At 42.0% G+C, this 19,687-nt stretch overlaps 2 protein-coding genes across 4 annotated transcripts in view; one reads left to right on the top strand and one right to left on the bottom strand.

Moving 5' to 3' along the window:
• Nucleotides 1-1,095: 1,095 nt before the first annotated feature.
• PPP2R3C (protein phosphatase 2 regulatory subunit B''gamma) lies at nt 1,096-13,630 on the bottom strand. 2 transcript variants are annotated; one of them, XM_069949217.1, is made up of 14 exons: nt 13,458-13,630; nt 11,466-11,534; nt 11,053-11,174; nt 10,232-10,336; nt 9,116-9,228; nt 8,901-8,998; nt 7,431-7,501; nt 6,520-6,652; nt 6,071-6,126; nt 5,869-5,944; nt 5,496-5,632; nt 4,081-4,218; nt 3,037-3,096; nt 1,096-2,836 (listed from the first exon to the last, which is right to left on the bottom strand). In XM_069949217.1, the coding sequence occupies exons 2-14, from the start codon at nt 11,512-11,514 to the stop codon at nt 2,648-2,650; spliced, it is 1,347 nt and encodes a 448-aa protein (XP_069805318.1). In that variant the 5' UTR covers nt 11,515-11,534; nt 13,458-13,630; the 3' UTR covers nt 1,096-2,647. The 2 variants fall into 2 exon arrangements, with proteins under 2 accessions (XP_069805318.1, XP_069805321.1); XM_069949220.1 differs by having other exon boundaries at nt 11,466-11,531.
• Nucleotides 13,631-13,847: 217 nt separating this feature from the next.
• Nucleotides 13,848-19,687, top strand: part of PRORP (protein only RNase P catalytic subunit) — a 56,071-nt gene continuing 50,231 nt past the window's right edge. Inside the window, exons 1-3 of one of the 2 annotated variants that reach the window (XM_069949955.1) lie at nt 13,848-14,934; nt 15,608-15,652; nt 16,899-16,946. In XM_069949955.1, coding sequence (XP_069806056.1) covers nt 13,970-14,934; nt 15,608-15,652; nt 16,899-16,946 — 1,058 coding nt within the window. In that variant the 5' untranslated portion in view covers nt 13,848-13,969. The remainder of the gene's footprint in view (nt 14,935-15,607; nt 15,653-16,898; nt 16,947-19,687) is intronic. The other variant, XM_069949956.1, reaches the window with a different exon arrangement.

The raw sequence follows: 19,687 nt of genomic DNA, 5'->3' as shown, positions 1-19,687 counted from the left end.
ATTCTATGCCAGTCTTAGGTTATGTGCACACTACGAAATTTTCGAGGAGGCTTCAAGCGGATTCTGCTGGGTGGGTTCCACTTGAACTTCCGTAGACCATCTGGAATTTGCCAGCAAATATCGCTGAATCTATGGAATGGGCAAAACATTTCAGCGGAGGCTGCCCGGCAGAATCCGCTTGAAGTCTTAACAGTAATTCCGTAGCGTGCACGTACCCTTAATTGAAAGAACACTGGAGAAAAAAAAGTGTAAAGTTTACCGTATGTACGGTCGTGTGGATATGCTGTAGATTTCTGCCATAATTTATGTAAATTAGTGGTGTAAGTTATGGGAAATCTCTTGATCCGTGTAGGCCCTGTTCCACTGCTAAACACTGCCTCTATTAAAGGGCCCAAAGAAGTGTACAACTAAGAATAGCAACCCTAATTATCTAGCCTAATGTCTAAACTTTGCACCTGCACCGTAGATACAAATATGCATGATAAAGACCCAATGCTTTAGTTGAATGCAGTCCACACGGCTTTATTCACACGTCAGTTTTAATTTTGCAGATCTGTATTTGCAAATGTTATGGATGTAACGTCTGCAAAAAAAAAAAGTAGATATCGTAGACTTCTGTTGCTTTGTGTGTGCCGCAATTACGGCCCACACTAGGACAGGCCCTCTTCTTTGCAACAATGATTACACATCCGCAAAACTAGCAGATATGTGAATAGGCACATAGAAACCAAAGGGATATAAAATTTGTCGGCAATTGCAGATACGTTTTGCTGACATGTGAATGAGGCCTTAGGCTCTGCACATCAGTCAGGGAGCTGGGAATTAGTGAGTGCCAGTCGGGACACTCGAGTTCTTGGCACTACCGTTGACACCTCAAGCCGAACATAAAAAGGTGTCATTGTCTTTCTGTTCTAGTCTGCAGCTCATCTCATCAATATGTTTCTATTTTCTGACTGTATTTTTATTTTTATTAAATCTAACTTTTATTACATTGGTATTTGGGGTTGCAATCTTGCCTAAGCTGCTTTTAACAACATTTAGTGACATGCTTTACAGCAAACCTCATGGACATAGACAAAAATAGACATACTCTATCTCTTTGAGATGAATCTGAAACATTACGGAGCATACTCTGTGACCTTCGAATAGGGAGCTGCTATTGTCTTCTTTATCTACTGGTGTCACATGTCTCCTCTTATAACTACAGACAAAACAGGAAGTCTCAGCCTTGTTTTACCCCAGTAGTGGGAATAAAAACTGCAGGATACCAAGATTATTTACAAAGATAATAGAAAAAAACTTAAAATTAGAAAAAATATCACTTGAAATTTTTAAAAATATGTTTAACATATAACCTAATTTAAACACCAACTAATTTTCTGATGATACATTCCCTTTAAGATTCTCAGCTCATAATAATCACCAAATAGTTGTATGAAAACCTTCCAATTCTCTTAGAATATAATGTAAGTAATATAAATTAATGTATGGTACTAGAGTGTAAGCTATAGGGACCTTAAACCATTACTTCCCTTCACTGATGAAACTGGGGCCCGTTAACAGCCATTAGCAGCTGAACATCCAGACTAGGTTACTTTTAAATTGGGAAACAGGAAATAAGAATCTATATGTTATCTTTTATATACAAGGAAGTACTGAAGTACAGTGTGAAGTACATAGCTCAGGGATGGGCAACATTCAGCTGCTGGAGACATTGACAAGTGTAGTTCGAGAATATTTGAAGTCTCCTCTGGAGCAACATATTGTGGAGGTTCTCAATCTTCAGTCTCTTTAAAGGGGGGTGTTTCTATCTGGATTGCGCTGTAACCACATGATAGGGCATAACTACTCCAGGTGGCAATACCCTTTAATCCATGTGGCTTAAGGTATAATACCTTCCAAAATATAGGCAGATTTGTTTATCAGAATTGGTAAACTTTTTACACTGAATGTTCCTATCTGCTTATTTCATGTATTTGTATGCTGTGACACAGGGAACTTCTAGGTCTTCTAGGTTTTATATGTATTTATTGCATCGCTAATAAAGTGGATACTGTGGCATTCTAAAACCTGCTGACTGTGTGATTTTTAGTTCATCAGGTTGTATGTACCTGCTGTCAGATGGGTTTAGATTCTGTCATATGCCTGTGGACTAAGACCAAAGCTTTAACGGAACCTGTCTCAAGTATCATGCTGCACAATGCACAAGCAGCACAAGACACTAATAGGGACATATCGGCAACATCGAGTGGGCTATTGGCGTGCTTTCGGATGTATGCGTTGACCACAATGCAGGAGTGTTGCCATATGTTACCACATTTTGCCATAAGTATCACCTTTTTACACTTTTTGAAAATATCTTAGTATTTTTCACCAAAAACTGACCTGGTAGACTTGGAAAATACTAAAAATAATATACATGTATATATTTTAAAAAAATGCAAAATAAATAGGATCAAGACTGCATCATCCTTACAATCTGCCATTCAGGAACCTATAAAAATTAACTCTGGACATGGCAAACCATGCATCTTAACAGAAAAAGTTCATCCACATGGTCTAGTAGTATTCACATAACATCCCATAAATATGAAATAGACAAGGGTTAGCACTAAGTTTGGGCTGAAGTAGTCTCTTTGGTGGATGCTTATGTATCTTCAATGTCAGCAGGGCTTTCTCCATCTGTCGCTACCAGAACTTCTCGATTTTCATATGTCCAGAACCCATTAAGGTCTATAAGAATACTGCAAACAGTGTCCCCTTGGCTGCTTTGTATAAGATCCTGAAGTGTTATGCGGAAGGGATCTTTTGGTTTTACCATGTCAAAGATTTCATCCTAGAGATTGAAACAAAAAGTTAATAACGAAATAGGTGTTGCTTATTACATACTATAAAGGAGAAATCTCTCTGTTCTATAGACGTATATGTCAGCACACACTGTTCCACTGAAACCAATATGAATCTGCATGTAATGCTAGCTGCAAACAGGTCTACAGGTTAATGGCAGTAGATATTTCAACATTTATATGGATTCACCTTTACATCTTGAAAGGAGACAGGATCTTGTCCATGAATCTTCATTTGTTCCTGAATGGCCTGTTAAGTATAGACAGAATTAGTGAATATAAAAATACAATGTATTTTTTTTCTTTTACAAAACAGTCATAATTTCTTTTTTCATTCATTTGTAGTCGGCTGAACAATTATGGCTTTGCGCCTATTTTTAGGAGAATTATTGGATTTTTCACCTAAGTTCTATTTATGAACCAGTATTCAACAGGTGAATATATTTTAGATGCAACTTTTTTTTTTTTTAATCTGCCTGTTTTGAGTATTCACCCAAAAGGTCCCATAATCCGGGATTTGCGCCCAATTTATCATTTGTAACTTTTTAAAAAGTCGCACAAACAGAGCTTACGTCTGGTCAGTAGCAGGTAAATTTGCTTGTGCAATTTTTGCAGCTTTTTATTTAGATACATTCATTATGCTACATTTTAATAAATCAGCCACAAGATTTTGTAACAAAATATACACCAATCCTCATTAGAATAGTCACACACATTAGACTGCTTAGTAAATGTCCCCCTATGTCTTTAATGGGGAGAGACAAAAGTCACTGCCACTGCCGGCAGCTTATCCCTATGAAACAAAATAAAAATAAATGATTGTGTGTTGGAATTTAGCATACCCCAACATCATCTGTTTGGGGAGTAGGGAGGCCACCACACACATTACATAGTCATCCAGTTCTGCTGATTTCTCTCTAGGCGTATGTCCACACTAAGGAATCCTGATGGATCACCCAGCTCGCCCCCGCGCATCTCTGCTGGTCCCATAGGCTTTATTCTATGGTTTGGCAGATTCCGCCATCCGCCCAAAAAATGAACCCGCAAATTCTTAAGGTGGATGGCGGAATATGCCAAACCATAGAATGAAGCCTATGGGACCAGCAGAGATGCGCGCAACCACGAGTGGGGGCAAGCTGCGGAATCCACGGCAGGTGATCCGCCGGGATTATGGAGTGTGGACATACCCTGACATGTACCAGGGCCTTTAGACCAGCTACAGCTATTAACATACCCTGAAGAAGTAATTCAGAGAAAATACATTCAGGCTGCCTTTGTTTTCAATGTCCAGAAGCTTGAATATGTACTGCAGGGCGGCTGGTTCTTTCCTGTTCTCCAGGGCTAAGACAAAGTCTAAATATGTCTTGTAGTCCTGAAAGTAAGTGAAAAAAGACGGATCAGTGAGTGACTTCAGTTCTTTTTGATAACTTTAAAACTAGTTTTGCAAGGGCCTATTCCACCTATTCTTTAGGGTGTGTTCACAAGTACAGGTTGTTTAATTATAATTATTAATACAAAGCCAAGGAAGGCTCATAAATAGAGGCCCTTAATGTGTAAACTCAGGTCAATTTTTTATCATATATGTGGTCCAGTGGCTTTATCCAGGCTTAGATAAACGTGCACTTGTGGATGTGTGGATTTTGCAGCTCAGTTTCAATGAAGCTGAATTGTAATACCGCACACAACCTGAGACATGAGTGGTGCTATTTTTGCTGTAGCTGTACTTTTTCTAATCCTGGATAACCTCTTTAAATAAAGCACAGCTCCAGGGAAGAAGCCACTCCAGCGGTGAGACACAAAGTGTAGGCCAAGTCATCCCTCACCTCCATAGTCCAGGGACACAAGGAACAAGGATGTGGAAGGCCTGTAATGGAGAATTTGCAGCTGGATCCCTTGCCTGTCATTTTCAATGAGAATACATACTCGCAGCAGGATGTCAATGTAAGTGACAGCCCAGTAAGCCCCCACCGGCCAGTACCTACTTTACCTGCTCCAGCCTCCAGCTTGCTTCGAGGGTTCCCTGCTGGACGTCCAACTCAGCCAATCAGTGTGCTGCCTTGCCACAGCCAATGATTGGCTTAGCGGGTCGTACAGACGCCGGAAGCCCCCGAAGCAAGCTGGAGCTTGCTCTGGCCGGTGGGGGGTTAAGGGGGCTGTCACTACAATCCTGCTGTGAGTATGTCTTCTCATTGAAAATAACCAGCAATGAAATGTGTGAAATCTGCTGCAAATCCGGTCAGTGTGTTTGTACCATTAAAGCGTTACTGTCAGTTAAAAACGTTTGAGATGTGATAGAGATATATGAAATATTTTCAATCGGTGTCTGGGTGCTTAGACCATGATTGCTAGATCAAGCAGGGAGAGAAGTGCATAGCTGAGGGCTTCTCTCGCCGTTCTCTCCGTCCATGATGGAGAGGATCCTATAGATTTATACTGGGAGTCTGGCACAAAGCTAGGGGAGAACTTGCTTAGTGCACACTTCTCCCAACTTGTTTTAGTGATCAGTCAGGGCCTAACTACAGGGGCTAACTTTGGGACATGTCAAAAGTTTTTTTTATAGTGACAGTGCCCATTTAATCTTTGAACATAATTACACTTAAGAATCTATTATTACAGATCTCCAAAACTCTGATGTCATAAGGCACTTACCATTTCACCATCATAGGTCAAGCATTCCTGGAAAACCCGATCTAAGAAGACGCTGGTCAAGGTACCAGTTCCGTACCGGGACAGCTCCTCTTTGCTTAGCATCCCATTGTGGTCCTTATCAAGGTTCAGATACTGACCTGGATATTCATAGTACAACATGCAAAAGTGTAAATAAACTGGACCTTTCATTCCTAGGTTCTGAAAAAAGTCAGCCATTTCTTGCTTTCCCAGACTTCTAAAAGGTGAGGCACACCTAACATTTTATCACTGAATAAACTAAGAAGATGATTCCAATGTTGTGGAAGTGTAATGGCAGGTAAATTGGTTTTGCAATTTGCTCATTTGTGACCCCAGTAAAGTGAAGTGAACTTACCATAAACCCTCAGTGCAGAAGGGGCAGAAAACCAGTTAGATTCTTGGCTCTCTTTAGAAAGTTCTTCATCTCGTAGCTGTGAAAGCAAAACAAATCACACAGCTTTAGTTTTTAATGCAATGAAATTTGCAGGACGTGTGGAATTCCTTTAAAGTCAGTTTTAGGCTTTAAAAATATACTGAATACATTCTGAAAAACTTACCTCCAATAAATCATCCAAAAAGCTACAAGCTAAGATATCCTGTATCTTTATCTTTCCTGAAAAAAGAAAAAATCTATTAGCATAGATGTTATGTTATATGCTCATATAACTCATCTGACTAAAGGAGTTGTCTCATAAATACAGTCCTGCCTATAAGTCCTAGTGGTGTATATGGACTACATAGCTTGTAGGATGTTTCGGCAAAAACAGAGCTACTCTATGACAGCAGCTGCCATTCAGACAGATTACGTGGACAGCCATTCAACTAATTTAGACAACTGATTTGAATTCAGCCATACATTCTTCCATATGATAGACATGTAAGATTTGCTGAAACCAGTTAGTAAATGTAGATTTCCATCTCTGTGGTATGACAGCACGGGCATCCCCCGCAAACGTTTAAAAAACCCTTTAAAGACCTTTAATTGGATGAGCAGTTTTTATATTACCTGTCCTTAGAGGATCAAGGAAGAAAAAGAATTTCCTGACAGCAGTGCAGACATAGAAAGAATAGAAGGACTTCTCTAAACCGTCCAGTTGAGGCAGGGTTGGAATAAGCTCAAGGATATAATTCTCTAAGTCCTGTATAAGAACAATGAAATCATCTGTCAAATTCAGAATTGCATCTATTAATCACTGACATTCTCACTGAAGATTTGTTCCCACTTTGCATACAATACAGTAAACTAAAAGACAAACTAACCTGCAACTGTATGTGCATTAAAGAGTCAAACAAACTTTTAATCTTTCTTTAATAGATAACCATATTTTCAACTATTAGAAAGTATGGAGTTTTTGCACTGTGCATAGAGAGAGAGAGAAAGAGAGCGTCTCTTACCTTCTTCGCCGGGCCCCCCCTGCAAGGGCCCCTATAGCAGCTGACTACCCTACCATTATGGTAGCTACGCCACTGCCCTTTAACCCACTAGAGTGACCTCTATGGAGCACAGCTATTTTTCATCCTTTTCCTTTTATAAGGTGGGGCCAGAGCTTACCTGTCTGCCTGCTGTAAACACACAGGGCTTCTTTTCCTTTAGTGCCGTTAGCACTGGCTGTTTGTCATTTAGGTCTATTGGTTCACTGTAACAGCCCGTCAACCAATAGCAACCGATCAGAAAATAGTGATCATATCTTTTTAGACATCACAGATTTAAGACCTAACATGAGAAGTAGCTGTTTATGACATTTATGGCACTTGGGCATGGGCTGGTTTCACGCTGCTGTAAATGGGTGCATTTGTGCATCCATATTACGTCTGTATGTGACTGGGACTGCCAGGTGTCAAAAATATATAGACAAATAATATATTGTAAAACTGCACAGACATATGAAATAGTATAGTATGGAGACAGCAACATACCGACTCTCTCAGGTAGCCTTGTCCCGCCACATCATACAAGCTTAAACCTATCCTTGTTTGGTGGAGCCATACTGGAAGAAAAGGATACAGCCATTAGTACCACAAAAAGTGTTAAGTCCCTAGGGTACAACCGGTGGAAATGTCTTAATACATCACTGTAGGCAGATTTTCATGAGATGGTTTTTAAAACAAATGACAAAACGATCCAATTCCTAAGAGATATATTTGGGAATAATGATTACAGAAAAAGAACACTCCATGGACTAGGAATACATACATTGGTATCTATGTGTGATATTCCTCATCAATGTAAAACAGGTGTAGCACCTATATCCATGACCAACAGGGTCTGCTTCCACAGATAAAACTGCTCTCATGTAGTAGTATAGAAAAAGATGGCCCCATTGCCTACTGTAATCTCTAAGCACCACATGTGACCTATTCTCTTCACATAACATTACTTCCCTTGGACACCAGAAGCATGAAAGGGTTAATCAAGCAGTCATAAAAAATCTAAAATTAGAACTAAAGTGAATGATCAACCCTAGAAGAAAGAAAAGAAACAGGTGGAGTAATTCCTTTATAGTCTTAAAGTCCCTACATTAGTCACTGGCGTGAAAAGACGTTTTTGTGACTAGCCTAAAAAAAAAAGTCACTGGTCACCACACTGGAAGTCACGTATGTATCTACATGTATCTCAACATATGCTGCAGCACTAAATATTCCTAGGGGCACATGTAAGGATAATAATCTGTTGTGCACATAAAGGTGGATAAGTCAGTCACCAGTTTTAGTATGTACAGGAGGAAGACACTGCTGTGGGGAGAAGGTGATATTATAGGACAGTCACAGGAAGAGGTATATAGCTAGAAAGACAAACATGCTCATACCGTGTCCCATAAGGGATTTGCAGAGAGAGAAAAGAGGAGAGGACACAGAACTGATCCCTGAGGAAACCAAACGGTAACGGAAAGAGGAGAGTCCGCAAATCATACACTGAAGGAGCGGTCAGAGAAGGAGCACACAGAGGACAAGGGTGTGGTCTACAGTGTCAAATTCCCTAGACAGATCCAGGAGGATCAACAGAGAGGAGTTCCTTGAGATTTGGCCATCAGAAGGATCATTAGAGACTTTAGTTAGGGGAGTTTTTGTTGAATGTTGAAAGTTAAAAAAAAAAAAAGTCAAGAAGAGAGTTTTCAGATACATAGTGGCTTAGATGCAAATTAAGCACTCCAGGAGTGCAGAAATGGAAAGGAGAATACAGACAGGTTAATAGCTGCACAGAAAGGGGCCAGAAAAGTTTTTTTCATCCTGTTACTGGGTAATCTGATGAAGAGGAAATGTGATATAAACGTAAAAACAAAAAATAGGGAAACACATGAAGTTCTTCTAGACCCCTTTAAGTCCTTCTATAATATGTTTTTTTTTGCAAAATATCAATGTCAATAGAGCCCAGGACCTCTGTCTTACCTTTTCTCATAACATAGTTGAAAAACTGCATAATTGATATCCTGCCATAGGGATCATTGTGAATAAGTTTGCTGAAGACTTTAGCTGTGAAAAATGGCCTAGAATGTGACATAAAGAAAAGCAAAAAAAAAGCTATCAGTTATGATTCTCATATCATGCATACTACTGGTTTATTACCAGTTAAGGACTAGTAGATTTGCTGGACATAGACTTACCTGCATTTTGGCCCTGCCTTTTCACCAACAATCTGGAAGTTAGTATAGTTGATCATGGCTTCCTCCCCAATCATGGGAGGTGACTGGTGCTTGTCCAGAAGGAACCATAAGTTCTAGAACCATATAAAGAAAAATGTAGCTCATTTAGGAAGGAATAAATGGAGCAGAAAAGAGCAAACACAGCAGGTTATACTCAGTTAGGGTACAAACACACACACCGTATACGCAGCAGATCTGCAGAAGATTTGATGCTGTGTTCAGTTATTTAGATCTAATCTGCTGCGTATTTGTTGCGTATTTGCTGCGTATCGCGGCAGTAAATACGCTGAGTATACGGTGTGTGTGTTTATACCCTTAAAGGGAACCTGTCTCCCCCCGTGCCGGGGTGACAGGCTCCCGACCCCCCGTTAGGGCCCCCTATACTCACCTAATCCCGCCGGGTCCCGCTTCTGGAGGTGGTCGGGTGATGGAGATCTCAGCCGCTGCAGCCCGGCGCGCGTGCTGAGAGATGAGTCCAACGCTCATAGAGAATGACGGAGTGCTGGACTCTCCTGTCCTTCTCTATGGGTGTTGGACTCATCTCTCAGCGCGCGCGCCGGGCTGCAGCGGCTGAGATCTTCATCACCCGACCCCCTCCAGAAGCGGGACCCGGCGGGATTAGGTGAGTAAAGGGGGCTCTAACGGGGGGTCGGGAGCCTGTCACCCCGGCACGGGGGGTGACAGGTTCCCTTTAAAGGAGTTATCCAGCCTTAAGGGAAAAAAACACAGCTACCTTTTTACAAAAACAGCCCCACACCTGTCATCAGGTTACAATTCAGCTCCATTCACTCCAATAGAAAGGAACTGCAAAACTCACACCCAAACTGAGGACATCCCACCAATATCATTAGGGTCAGCTCACTTTTGTTAAAGTGTCCCTGTCATGTTGTACGCTGACCCCATATGGCACAAAATCCATTCAGACTTATAGGCTAATACATAAACATTTTGCCAGTTCTAAATTTTGACACATTTTTAAAGTGTATAATAAAGTCAAGGAAAGTGAATCCAGCTATAATGGTAATATTCATGCAGCTCAATAGAACTGCTACTATTGTGGAATCAGTCTCATCCCACCTGCAGTTCCTCATTGTCTAGTAATTCTCGGCTCTTCCGCTGTAGAAAGACGGCTCGTGACTCTTCTCTCAGCTTCTGCTGTAACACCTCATCCTCTGCAGGTAACTGTGCGGAACAAATAAGTAAAGCTTTTATAAAATTACTTCCACAATGGCAGTGATGTATAACAATAGTTCTAGGTCTAAAAAAATAGGGTATACATGCCCTGTATGTTGTCTGTACCTCAGTGTAAGGCCCCATTCACACTACGGAATCGGCGCCGGTAACCCCTCTGCGCAGACACAGTGCCGACTCCTGCCTTCTATCAGTTACAATGGGAGAGCAGTCCTGTCCTGCAGGAAGTGGTGTATTCTTTCCAGTCTGACACAGTGATCTGTACTACCACCTCTATCTATGTCAGGAACTGTCCAGAGTAGTAGCAAATACCCATAGAAAACATCTCCTGCTTTGGACAGACTGTGTCAGACTGGAAAGAATACACCACTTCATGCAGGACATACAGCAGCTGATAAGTAGTGGAAGACTTGATATTTCTAATTAGAAGGTTTTTTATTTCATCAAATTAATAATACGGGTGCAGGATTTTCAGGTATGGCACCAATCCAGTGTTACAACTAGTTTAATGTGTGTTGGGAAGGATAATATAATCAAGGGTTTAGTGGATTAGAGTGAGAAATGTGTGAATACAGAACCTGAGGCTTTTTAGTTATGTGTAACTCTGTATTTTTATAATGCCAATAGCAGAATCAATCTCCTTATAGCTTCCTTGAAGTCCTCTAATGTCTCACAGTTGACAGATGTTTCCGTGACCTTGTACTCACCCTGTAGTAGAATCGCGGGATGCATCGAGAATTCGAGTCCTTCTGGTTGCCTTTCCATTCTGCATAAAACTTGGTGAACATTGCCATTTCCTCATCTTTCATCTCTTCCTCACTTTTTCTGGCTGATAAACAGATGGATTGCTTTTTATAAACATATAGCTATACACTGACAGAAGAATGCTCCGGAAAGCAAAATGAGGCAAAATAAAATGTTTATGTGGCTTGTATACAGGACACATGATAGTAACAACCCTATCTGTATGCCTCACCAGATGTCTGGGCATCATAGAGGGTGGGTGGCATTCCTCCCTACAGACTTTATTGCCCAGGGTGGCACTGAGAAGAGCAGCTCCCACAATAGCTGACTTGCTATTTCCCATAGTAAATACAGTTCCATATTATAAAGATTATACCTTTATTATCTTTTTCCAGCTTTTCTTTGAGACTTTTCTTCCAGTCCATTCTCCTGCAATGTGATTCTTCTTAAAAAATAAGAAAATATATACATAGGCAACCAAACGTTACATAACAAACAAATATTGTCCACCGTACCCATTCATCACAGGCTGCACAACAACTTCAGGTGCATGCCTATTGTGCAAAAAATGCTTCTATAGGAATGTAATTCACATTAAAGAGATCAAGCAACTCAAGGATAGCCCTGCCCTTAAAGAGTTACTGGCAATGAAATGGGAATTGTTAAGTTAAAAACTTTTGACGTGTTTTGACTTTTAATCAATTGGAGTCTGGGTGTTCTGACCCCCACTGATTATTAGATCCAGCTAAGAGAAATGCTCTTAGACTGGGTTTACACTACATTTTAGCAATCCGTTTTTACAAAAAACTGATGAAAAAACAGATTTAAAAAACTGATACATTTGTGTGCATCCGTTTTGATCCATTTTTACATTGAATTCCCTTGTAAAAAAAAAAAATCTAAATACATCGGTCTTTTTTTTTTTTTTAACGATCGTCTACGTTTTTGTGTATGTTAATGTGTATGTGTATGTGAAACTGATGTGTTTTGATCCGTTTTTTTTTTAATGGAAGTCAATGAAAAAATGGATCAAAACAGATGCACGCAAGTGTATCCGTTTATTGTAAAAACAGATTAAAAAAATGGATTGCAATAAACGTAGTGTGACCCTAACCTTAAGCAATTGTCTCCCCATCTTGCTGTCTTTTCTGTCTTGCTGCTGGAGATAGTCCCTAATTTACATTTATGGAGCCCATCTTCTGGAGATCACAAACATCCAGGAGGTGAAGCACCATAGCCGAGATTTATCAAACCATCACCCGTCTAATAAAATCCCTGCTCCCGTGCGCTGCAACAGATTTACTGAGGCTCTTGGTAAATCCATCTGGCCTGAGGCGGGCGCAAAAATCTACACCTTCCCCAGAGCAGATGTAGATTTTCACTCTATAATTTGCATTTTGCGCCAAACACAGTTTTTATACTTACACTCACTCTTGGGCCCATCTTAATTTTCATTTCCAGCCATTTGCTGGTTGGAGAAAGGTAATTTAAACACATTACAAAGTTATATAACTTTGTAAAGTTTTCTAATTGCTAGAAAAAGTTTCCACCGGAGTTGTCCTTTAAAGTGACTGTACCACCAGGCCCAGGCTGAAGCACTGGAGGCGGGCCGACCCACCCTTAGTGGGAGGAAACCCTAGCCCCTCTATGATAGGGTTCCATTGATTCTACTGGAGTCACGTCATGGAGGGGCTGGAGTTTCTTCCCACTAAGGGTGGGTCGGCCCGCCTCCAGTGCTTCAGCCTGGGCCTGGTGGTACAGTCACTTTAAAAAATAAACTCACAGAGAGGATGCTTTGTGCAAAAATTTGAGACAGTTTTCTAGTATTCGCCTGGCACAGCATTGATAAATCTAGGCCAATATCTTTCTATGACAGGTCAAAAGATTTTTAAAGCGCCACTTTAAAGAAAAACTTCTGACATGTCACAAGTATTGAATGGTGTGGTCCTGATGCTAAGACCCTACCATATGCCAGAAAGAGTGCAAGTCCCTCTCCCAGCTGCAGGAGACAGATTCTATAGAAAGTTCATAGAACATCTTCATGAGCTGGAGACCTAAGGAGAGAAGTTCCTAGCTGAGCGCTTCTCCTGGTTTGTTCTAGCAATTGGTGGGGGCCAAAGGGACCCTGACCAATCAAAACTTTTCACGTCAAAGAATGTTTTTCAGTCACAGTAACTATTTAAAGGGGTCCTCCAATTCCACATATGTATATCCTACAGGCACCCCCACAGCCTGATGTACACTGTGAAAGGAGCCATAATAAATGAATTTACTTGAAGGAACAAGAGTTGTACTCTCCTAGCTGGTAGGACACAGGTCCCTCTACTCAGCCACAGTCATGTCATGCAGATAGCACATTGATAAATACCTATTTATGACTGATGAGACGTCCTACAAGATTTCCCACATCACCTGCTGCTGTGTAATCGTTACCATAGCACAACACAGCCCAATCTCCCCGACCGCTCACAGCGTCACTTCCACAGTTCGTTGTCGTTTCTGCCCACAATTACTATGGTCTCTGTGAGTTTTATTCGACGTCTCTAGTTTCGTGCATAGACTGTAGACAGGGAAGACATTTTTCCGTAGACATGTTCCATTTACAGAGCCGCGTGTTCTATGCCAAAATGGCGCCATCGCTGAAGACAACAGCTATTAGATGAAGCGCTCTAGCGGTGTTTGAACTCTAGCATAGCTTTGATTGGCTCCTGGTGAACCCGGAAGTGATTGCGCGTTGACATAGACATGTGAGTGCAAGGAGAAGAGCAGTGAGTGTAGTGTCTGGTGGTTGTAATTGTAATAGTTTTACTTTACGTCTCATAATGATTCAGTCGCCCTTATTCCTATAGTCGCTACTACATTGATTTGTGGCAGATCAGCATGTCATCCCTCCTGCTGTGCAGGGCATGGTATAGGACAGTATGTACCAGCAAAGTGCCAGGAGGTCAGATCACTGCAGCTTTTATGCCCTGCATTAGCTGGGTGCCAGTTTACAACCCTGTTCAGACTATAAGTGCAACATGTAGTGTAAATGCTCATGTAGATAAAGATGGATCCTACATAAAATATCCGAGGAAGTCAGAAAGGAAGGAATACATGAGAGGCTCGTCCGTGTTTAATGCCGGTGCTGCCAAAATAAGGTCTGACAAGAATAAAGCAGTGACAGGAGCTGAGGACTCCTCCACCAGTAGAGCAGAGAGCAGAATAGCTTTACCCTCTGAGCCGCTGAGTCTCGATGGATGGAGACACCTAAAATCGGAACACGAAGAGTTGGTAAATTTTGAGAATCTTGCAATGGACCAAATGCTTAGAAAAAACACCAATCTAGACATCGCCAAGTCCTTGCTGTCTTATGTGGCTGTGAAGGAGGGAGATGTGACTTACAAGTTACTCCTAAAGTATCTAGTGTTATGTGTCCAGCAGAAGCAGACCCAGGAGATCTATGATGTGTGCGATATCATGAAAAGTAAATTTGACACATTGGATACAGGGGCCCACAGCCTCCTTATTAAGGGTCTAAGTGACACTGATCGCTGGAGGGAAGCCATAGCCTCTTTAGAGAGCATCAAGAAAGCCGGCACACCGTCAGCCAGGAATTATGGGGAGTGTATAAAAGCCGCGATCGATCACCGCGAGGACAAGCTGGCCTGGACGCTCTATGATGAAATGCTACAGAGACACTTCCAACCCCCTGAAGATTCCATTCAGAGTCTGTTTAATGCTGATCAGGACTTGCAGAATGAGGCTTTCAGGAGGAAGCTTATTGGTATCCTCACAATTTTCAGACAAAATCAGATCTACCCTGGACAGCCTCTGATGAAAACCATTAAATCCTGGTTTGAAAGGTAATGTTGTTGGGTGAAGCATCGTTAATAGATATGAGCGAACCCGAACGTTCGGCATTTGATTAGCTGGGGCTGCTGAAGTTGGATAAAGCTCTAAGGTTGTCTGGAAAACATGGATGCAGCCAATGACTATATCCATGTTTTCCACATAGCCTTAGGGCTTTATTCAAGGTCAGCAGCCACCGCTAATCAAATGCCGATCGTTTGGGTTCGGATCGACTCGAACCCGATTCGCTCATCTCTAATCGTTAAGTCTCTGGCTCCCTCGGTTTTCTCATATTCAATGGAATTTGTTAGCACCCGGCCCTCTATACAAATAAAAGCATTATTATTATCTAGTGTCTAGTGACAATCACCAGTTTGTTTTCTTTGGTTTGGATCTCCTGACAGAAATTAAATATAGTTTTCTTTTTTCCCTTATTATTTTATCATTTTTAAAAGCGCAAAGAATTCCCAATCAGGTTCAAATTAGTTTTTAAAAAAGTTTTCCTTTTAATATTTTAATACAGCGGTAAGAAAAAAATAAATATATTGGGACTTCTTTGCACATGATACATGATTCAATTTTGAAGTGCTTTTTCACAAGAAAGGTGTTCAGAAACGTGAGGTCTATGAGTAAACTCTGTTGTGCTGCCACAGGGACAATTATAAAACTATATTTCATTTCCATCAGGGGAATCGAACCAAAGAAAACAAACTGGTGCTGGTCTCTAGACAGGTGAGTTACCACTACCACAGCTCCTAAGAGATTTAACTATATCTGATTGCATATCAGTCCTCTGTTAGCAGACACTGGCTGACAGCTGAGCAAGCAGGAGGCCAGGCAGCATTGATTATTTATGAAGAAGAGGAAGGAGGGGTGAGGAGTGCTAGAGTGAGGCACAACTTCTCATTGAGTCTTCATTACAGTAGAAGACATGAGATTGTGCATAATCCACTACACGGACAAATTGCCAAAAGGCACCATGCTCAGTAGGGGACTGCCAGCTACAGCACATTGTCACCACCACAGGTAGGGCCCAAGTGCTGACAGATTTCCTTTTAAATAGCAGCTTACATCCCTATTGTATTATAAACCACTACTTATCAGCTGCTGTATGTCCTGCAGGAAGTTGTGTATTCTTTCCAGTCTGATACAGTACTATCTGCCAGAACTGTCCAGAGCAGGAGAGGTTTCCTATGGGGATTTGCTACTACTCTGGACAGTTCCTGACATGGACAGAGGTGGCACCAGAGAGCAACGGGTCAGACTGGAAAGAAAACACCATTTCCTGTAGCGCATATGGCAGCTGATAAGTACAAATTACAAATCTGTATAACCTTCTGACACCAGATGATTTAAAGCGAATGTTCCTCTCCGAATATAAAAACAAAATACCTGCTTGGAACCAATCCTGGTATTGCTGTCAATTTTTCAAACTGCTTCCCAGTTTCCAAGATTTCTGCCGGTTTCTCTATATGCAAACAGGATCATCAGGTGTACTGGAGCCCAGCACCCCAGAGTAACAATATCTCCTCCCCTGGGTGATGCGCAGACTTCTGAATCAAGTCTGACTCTGCCTCAGTGCGTCACCCAAGGGAGCAGCAGTTTGAAAAATGGTTGGCGCCACTATAATCTACTCACCAGCAACGAACAGATCATATAAATAAATTTTTTTTATAAGGGAAGTGGTACCTTCGCTTTCAAAATGTCTACGTTTCTTTTCCCCCCGCAGTACCCCTTTAGGCCAGCTTCCCTGAACCAGGTAAATGGGTGATGTGCCTCCATTGCAGTAACATGCCATCTTGTCTTTTTCTTATCACACTGTGCAGTACTTAAGATTCATATAATTTAAAATATAAATATGAAATGAAGTGAAATAATCACTCAGTTTTTTCCAGTTTTTGTTATTTTATTTCATTAGAAAGAAGTCAGTAGCTGACAGAAGATAACCATTGGCATAATATGGTGATTTATCTTTCAGAATTCCCAACGAAACATGGAAAGGACAACTTACCAAAGTAACAGACAAGTAAGTGTTCTAATTATAGTGCTTGAAAATCCCTATATTGTAATCCGTATTCTTCTTCTTCCGTTTCTTCTTCCAGCCATTTTTCTGCGCATAATACAGCCCGAACCGCTTTGCGCACAGACTCCGTTCGAACTGCGTTTCGAAGCCCTCGGCGGTGTGTGGTGTGCTATCTATTTTTCGTTTCGATCGGATTTGTCGTTTTTAAGAAATGTACGTTTAAAGACCCCAAATTTCCCATAGAAAATAATGGCCCATTGCAAATAATGGCCACACTCTAACCGCTGACAGCCAATCACAGCACATATGCAAATAGCTGAAATATAGCAGCCAATAGGAACTCTAAGGTCTCGTCATGCATTGTATCACACCATCCACAGTCACATGTCCACTATTGGCCAATAGAAGATGTAATATATGGAAGGTCCTTAACCATTTTGTCTCCCTGACATGAGTAAGATTGTCATGGTAACCGAGCAATGGTCTTTACCATTATAAGTAGCAGAGGTCAGTCAGTAAAATCGCAGAGCTGAGGCAGCCATGTAGCAGGTACGGGATCCAACCTGCTCTTAAAGGGACGGTACCCAAGCCGCTCTTAAAGGAACGGTACCCAAGTCGCTCTTAAAGGGACCCAAGCCGCTCTAAATGGATCCCTTTAAGAGCGAACCAAGTACCTGTAAGAGCGACCCGGGTCCCTTTAAGAGCGACCTGGGTCCCTTGAGGAGGTAAATGGGTCCCTTTAAGAGCGAAATATGTCCCTTTAAGAGCGACCTGGGTCCCTTTAAGAGCGAAATGGGTCCCTTTAAGAGTGATCTGGGTCCCTTTAAAGGAAATATTTCGCTCTTAAAGAGACCCGTTTCGCTCGAACTGGGTCCCTTTAAGAGAGAAATATGTCCCTTAAAGAGCGACCTGGGTCCCTTTAAGAGCGACCTGGGTCCCTTTAAGAGCGAAATATGTCCCTTTAAGAGCAAAATGGGTCCCTTTAAGACCGACCTGGGTCCATTTAAGAGCGAAATATGTCCCTTTAGGAGCAAAATATGTCCCTTTAAGAGATAAATTGGTCCCTTTAAGAGTGACCTTGGTCCCTTTAAGAGCGACCTTGGTCCCTTTAAGAGCGTCCTGGGTCCCTTGAGGGGGGAAATGGGTCCCTTTAAGAGCGAAATATGTCCCTTTAAGAGCGACCTGGGTCCCTTTAAAAGCGAAATGGGTCCCTTTAAGAGTGATCTGGGTCCCTTTAAAGGAAATATTTCACTCTTAAAGAGACCCATTTCGCTTTTAAAGAGCGACCTGGGTCCCTTTAAGAGCGACCTGGGTCCCTATAAGAGCGAAATATGTCCCTTTAAGAGCGACCTTGGTCCCTTTAAGAGCGAAATTTTTCCCTTTAAGGGCAAAATGGGTCCCTTTAAGAGCGAAATATGTCCCTTTAAGAGCAACCTGGGTCCCTTTAAAAGCAACCTGGGTCCCTTTAAGAGAGAAATATGTCCCTTTAAGAGCAAAAATCGGTCCCTTTAAGAGCGACCTTGGTCCCTTTAAGAGCGAAATATGTCCCTTTAAGAGCGAAATATGTCCCTTTAGGAGCAAAATGGGTCCCTTTAAGAGCGACCTTGGTCCCTTTAAGAGCGACCTGGGTCCCTTTAAGAGCGAAATATGTCCCTTTAAGAGAAAAATGGGTCCCTTTAAGAGCAACCTGGGTCCCTTTAAGAGCGACCTGGGTCCGTTTAAGAGCAAAATGGGTCCCTTTAAGAGCGAAATATGTCCCTTTAAGAGCAAAATCGGTCCCTTTAAGAGCGACCTTGGTCCCTTTAAGAGCAAAATATGTCCCTTTAAGGGCAAAATGGGTCCCTTTAAGAGCAACCTGGGTCCCTTTAAGAGCAAAATAGGTCCCTTTAAGAGCAAAATATGTCCCTTTAAGAGCAACCTGGGTCCCTTTAAGAGCGAAATATGTCCCTTTAAGAGCGACCTTGGTCCCTTTAAGAGCGACCTTGGTCCGTTTAAGAGCGAAATATGTCCCTTTAAGAGCGAAATGTGTCCCTTTAAGAGCAAAATGGGTCCCTTTAAGAGCGAAATGTGTCTCTTTAAGAGCAAAATGGGTGCCTTTAAGAGCGACCTGGGCCCCTTTAAGAGCGACCTGGGTCCCTTTAAGAGCGACCTGGGTCCCTTTAAGAGCGACCTGGGTCCCTTTAAGAGCGACCTGGGTCCCTTTAAGAGCGACCTGGGTCCCTTTAAGAGCGACCTGGGTCCCTTTAAGAGCGACCTGGGTCCCTTTAAGAGCGACCTGGGTCCCTTTAAGAGCGACCTGGGTCCCTTTAAGAGCGACCTGGGTCCCTTTAAGAGCGACCTGGGTCCCTTTAAGAGCGACCTGGGTCCCTTTAAGAGCGACCTGGGTCCCTTTAAGAGCGACCTGGGTCCCTTTAAGAGCGACCTGGGTCCCTTTAAGAGCGACCTGGGTCCCTTTAAGAGCGACCTGGGTCCCTTTAAGAGCGACCTGGGTCCCTTTAAGAGCGACCTGGGTCCCTTTAAGAGCGAAATAGGTCCCTTTAAGAGCGATTTGGGTCCCTTTAAAGAGCGACCTGGGTCCCTTCAAGGGACCCAGGTCGCTCTTAAAGGGATCCAAGTCGCTCTTAAAGGGATCCATGTAGCTCTTAAAGGGATCCATGTAGCTCTTAAAGGGATCCATGTAGCTCTTAAAGGGATGGGACCCAAGTCACTCTTATAGGGACGGGAGCCATGTCGCTCTTAAAGGA

The sequence above is a fragment of the Dendropsophus ebraccatus genome, chromosome 13 (assembly GCF_027789765.1).
Source record: "Dendropsophus ebraccatus isolate aDenEbr1 chromosome 13, aDenEbr1.pat, whole genome shotgun sequence".
In the NCBI taxonomy this organism is placed as follows: Eukaryota; Metazoa; Chordata; class Amphibia; order Anura; family Hylidae; genus Dendropsophus; species Dendropsophus ebraccatus.
The sequence above is the reverse complement of the archived record's forward strand: the minus strand, read 5'-3'. Positions and strand labels throughout refer to the sequence as shown.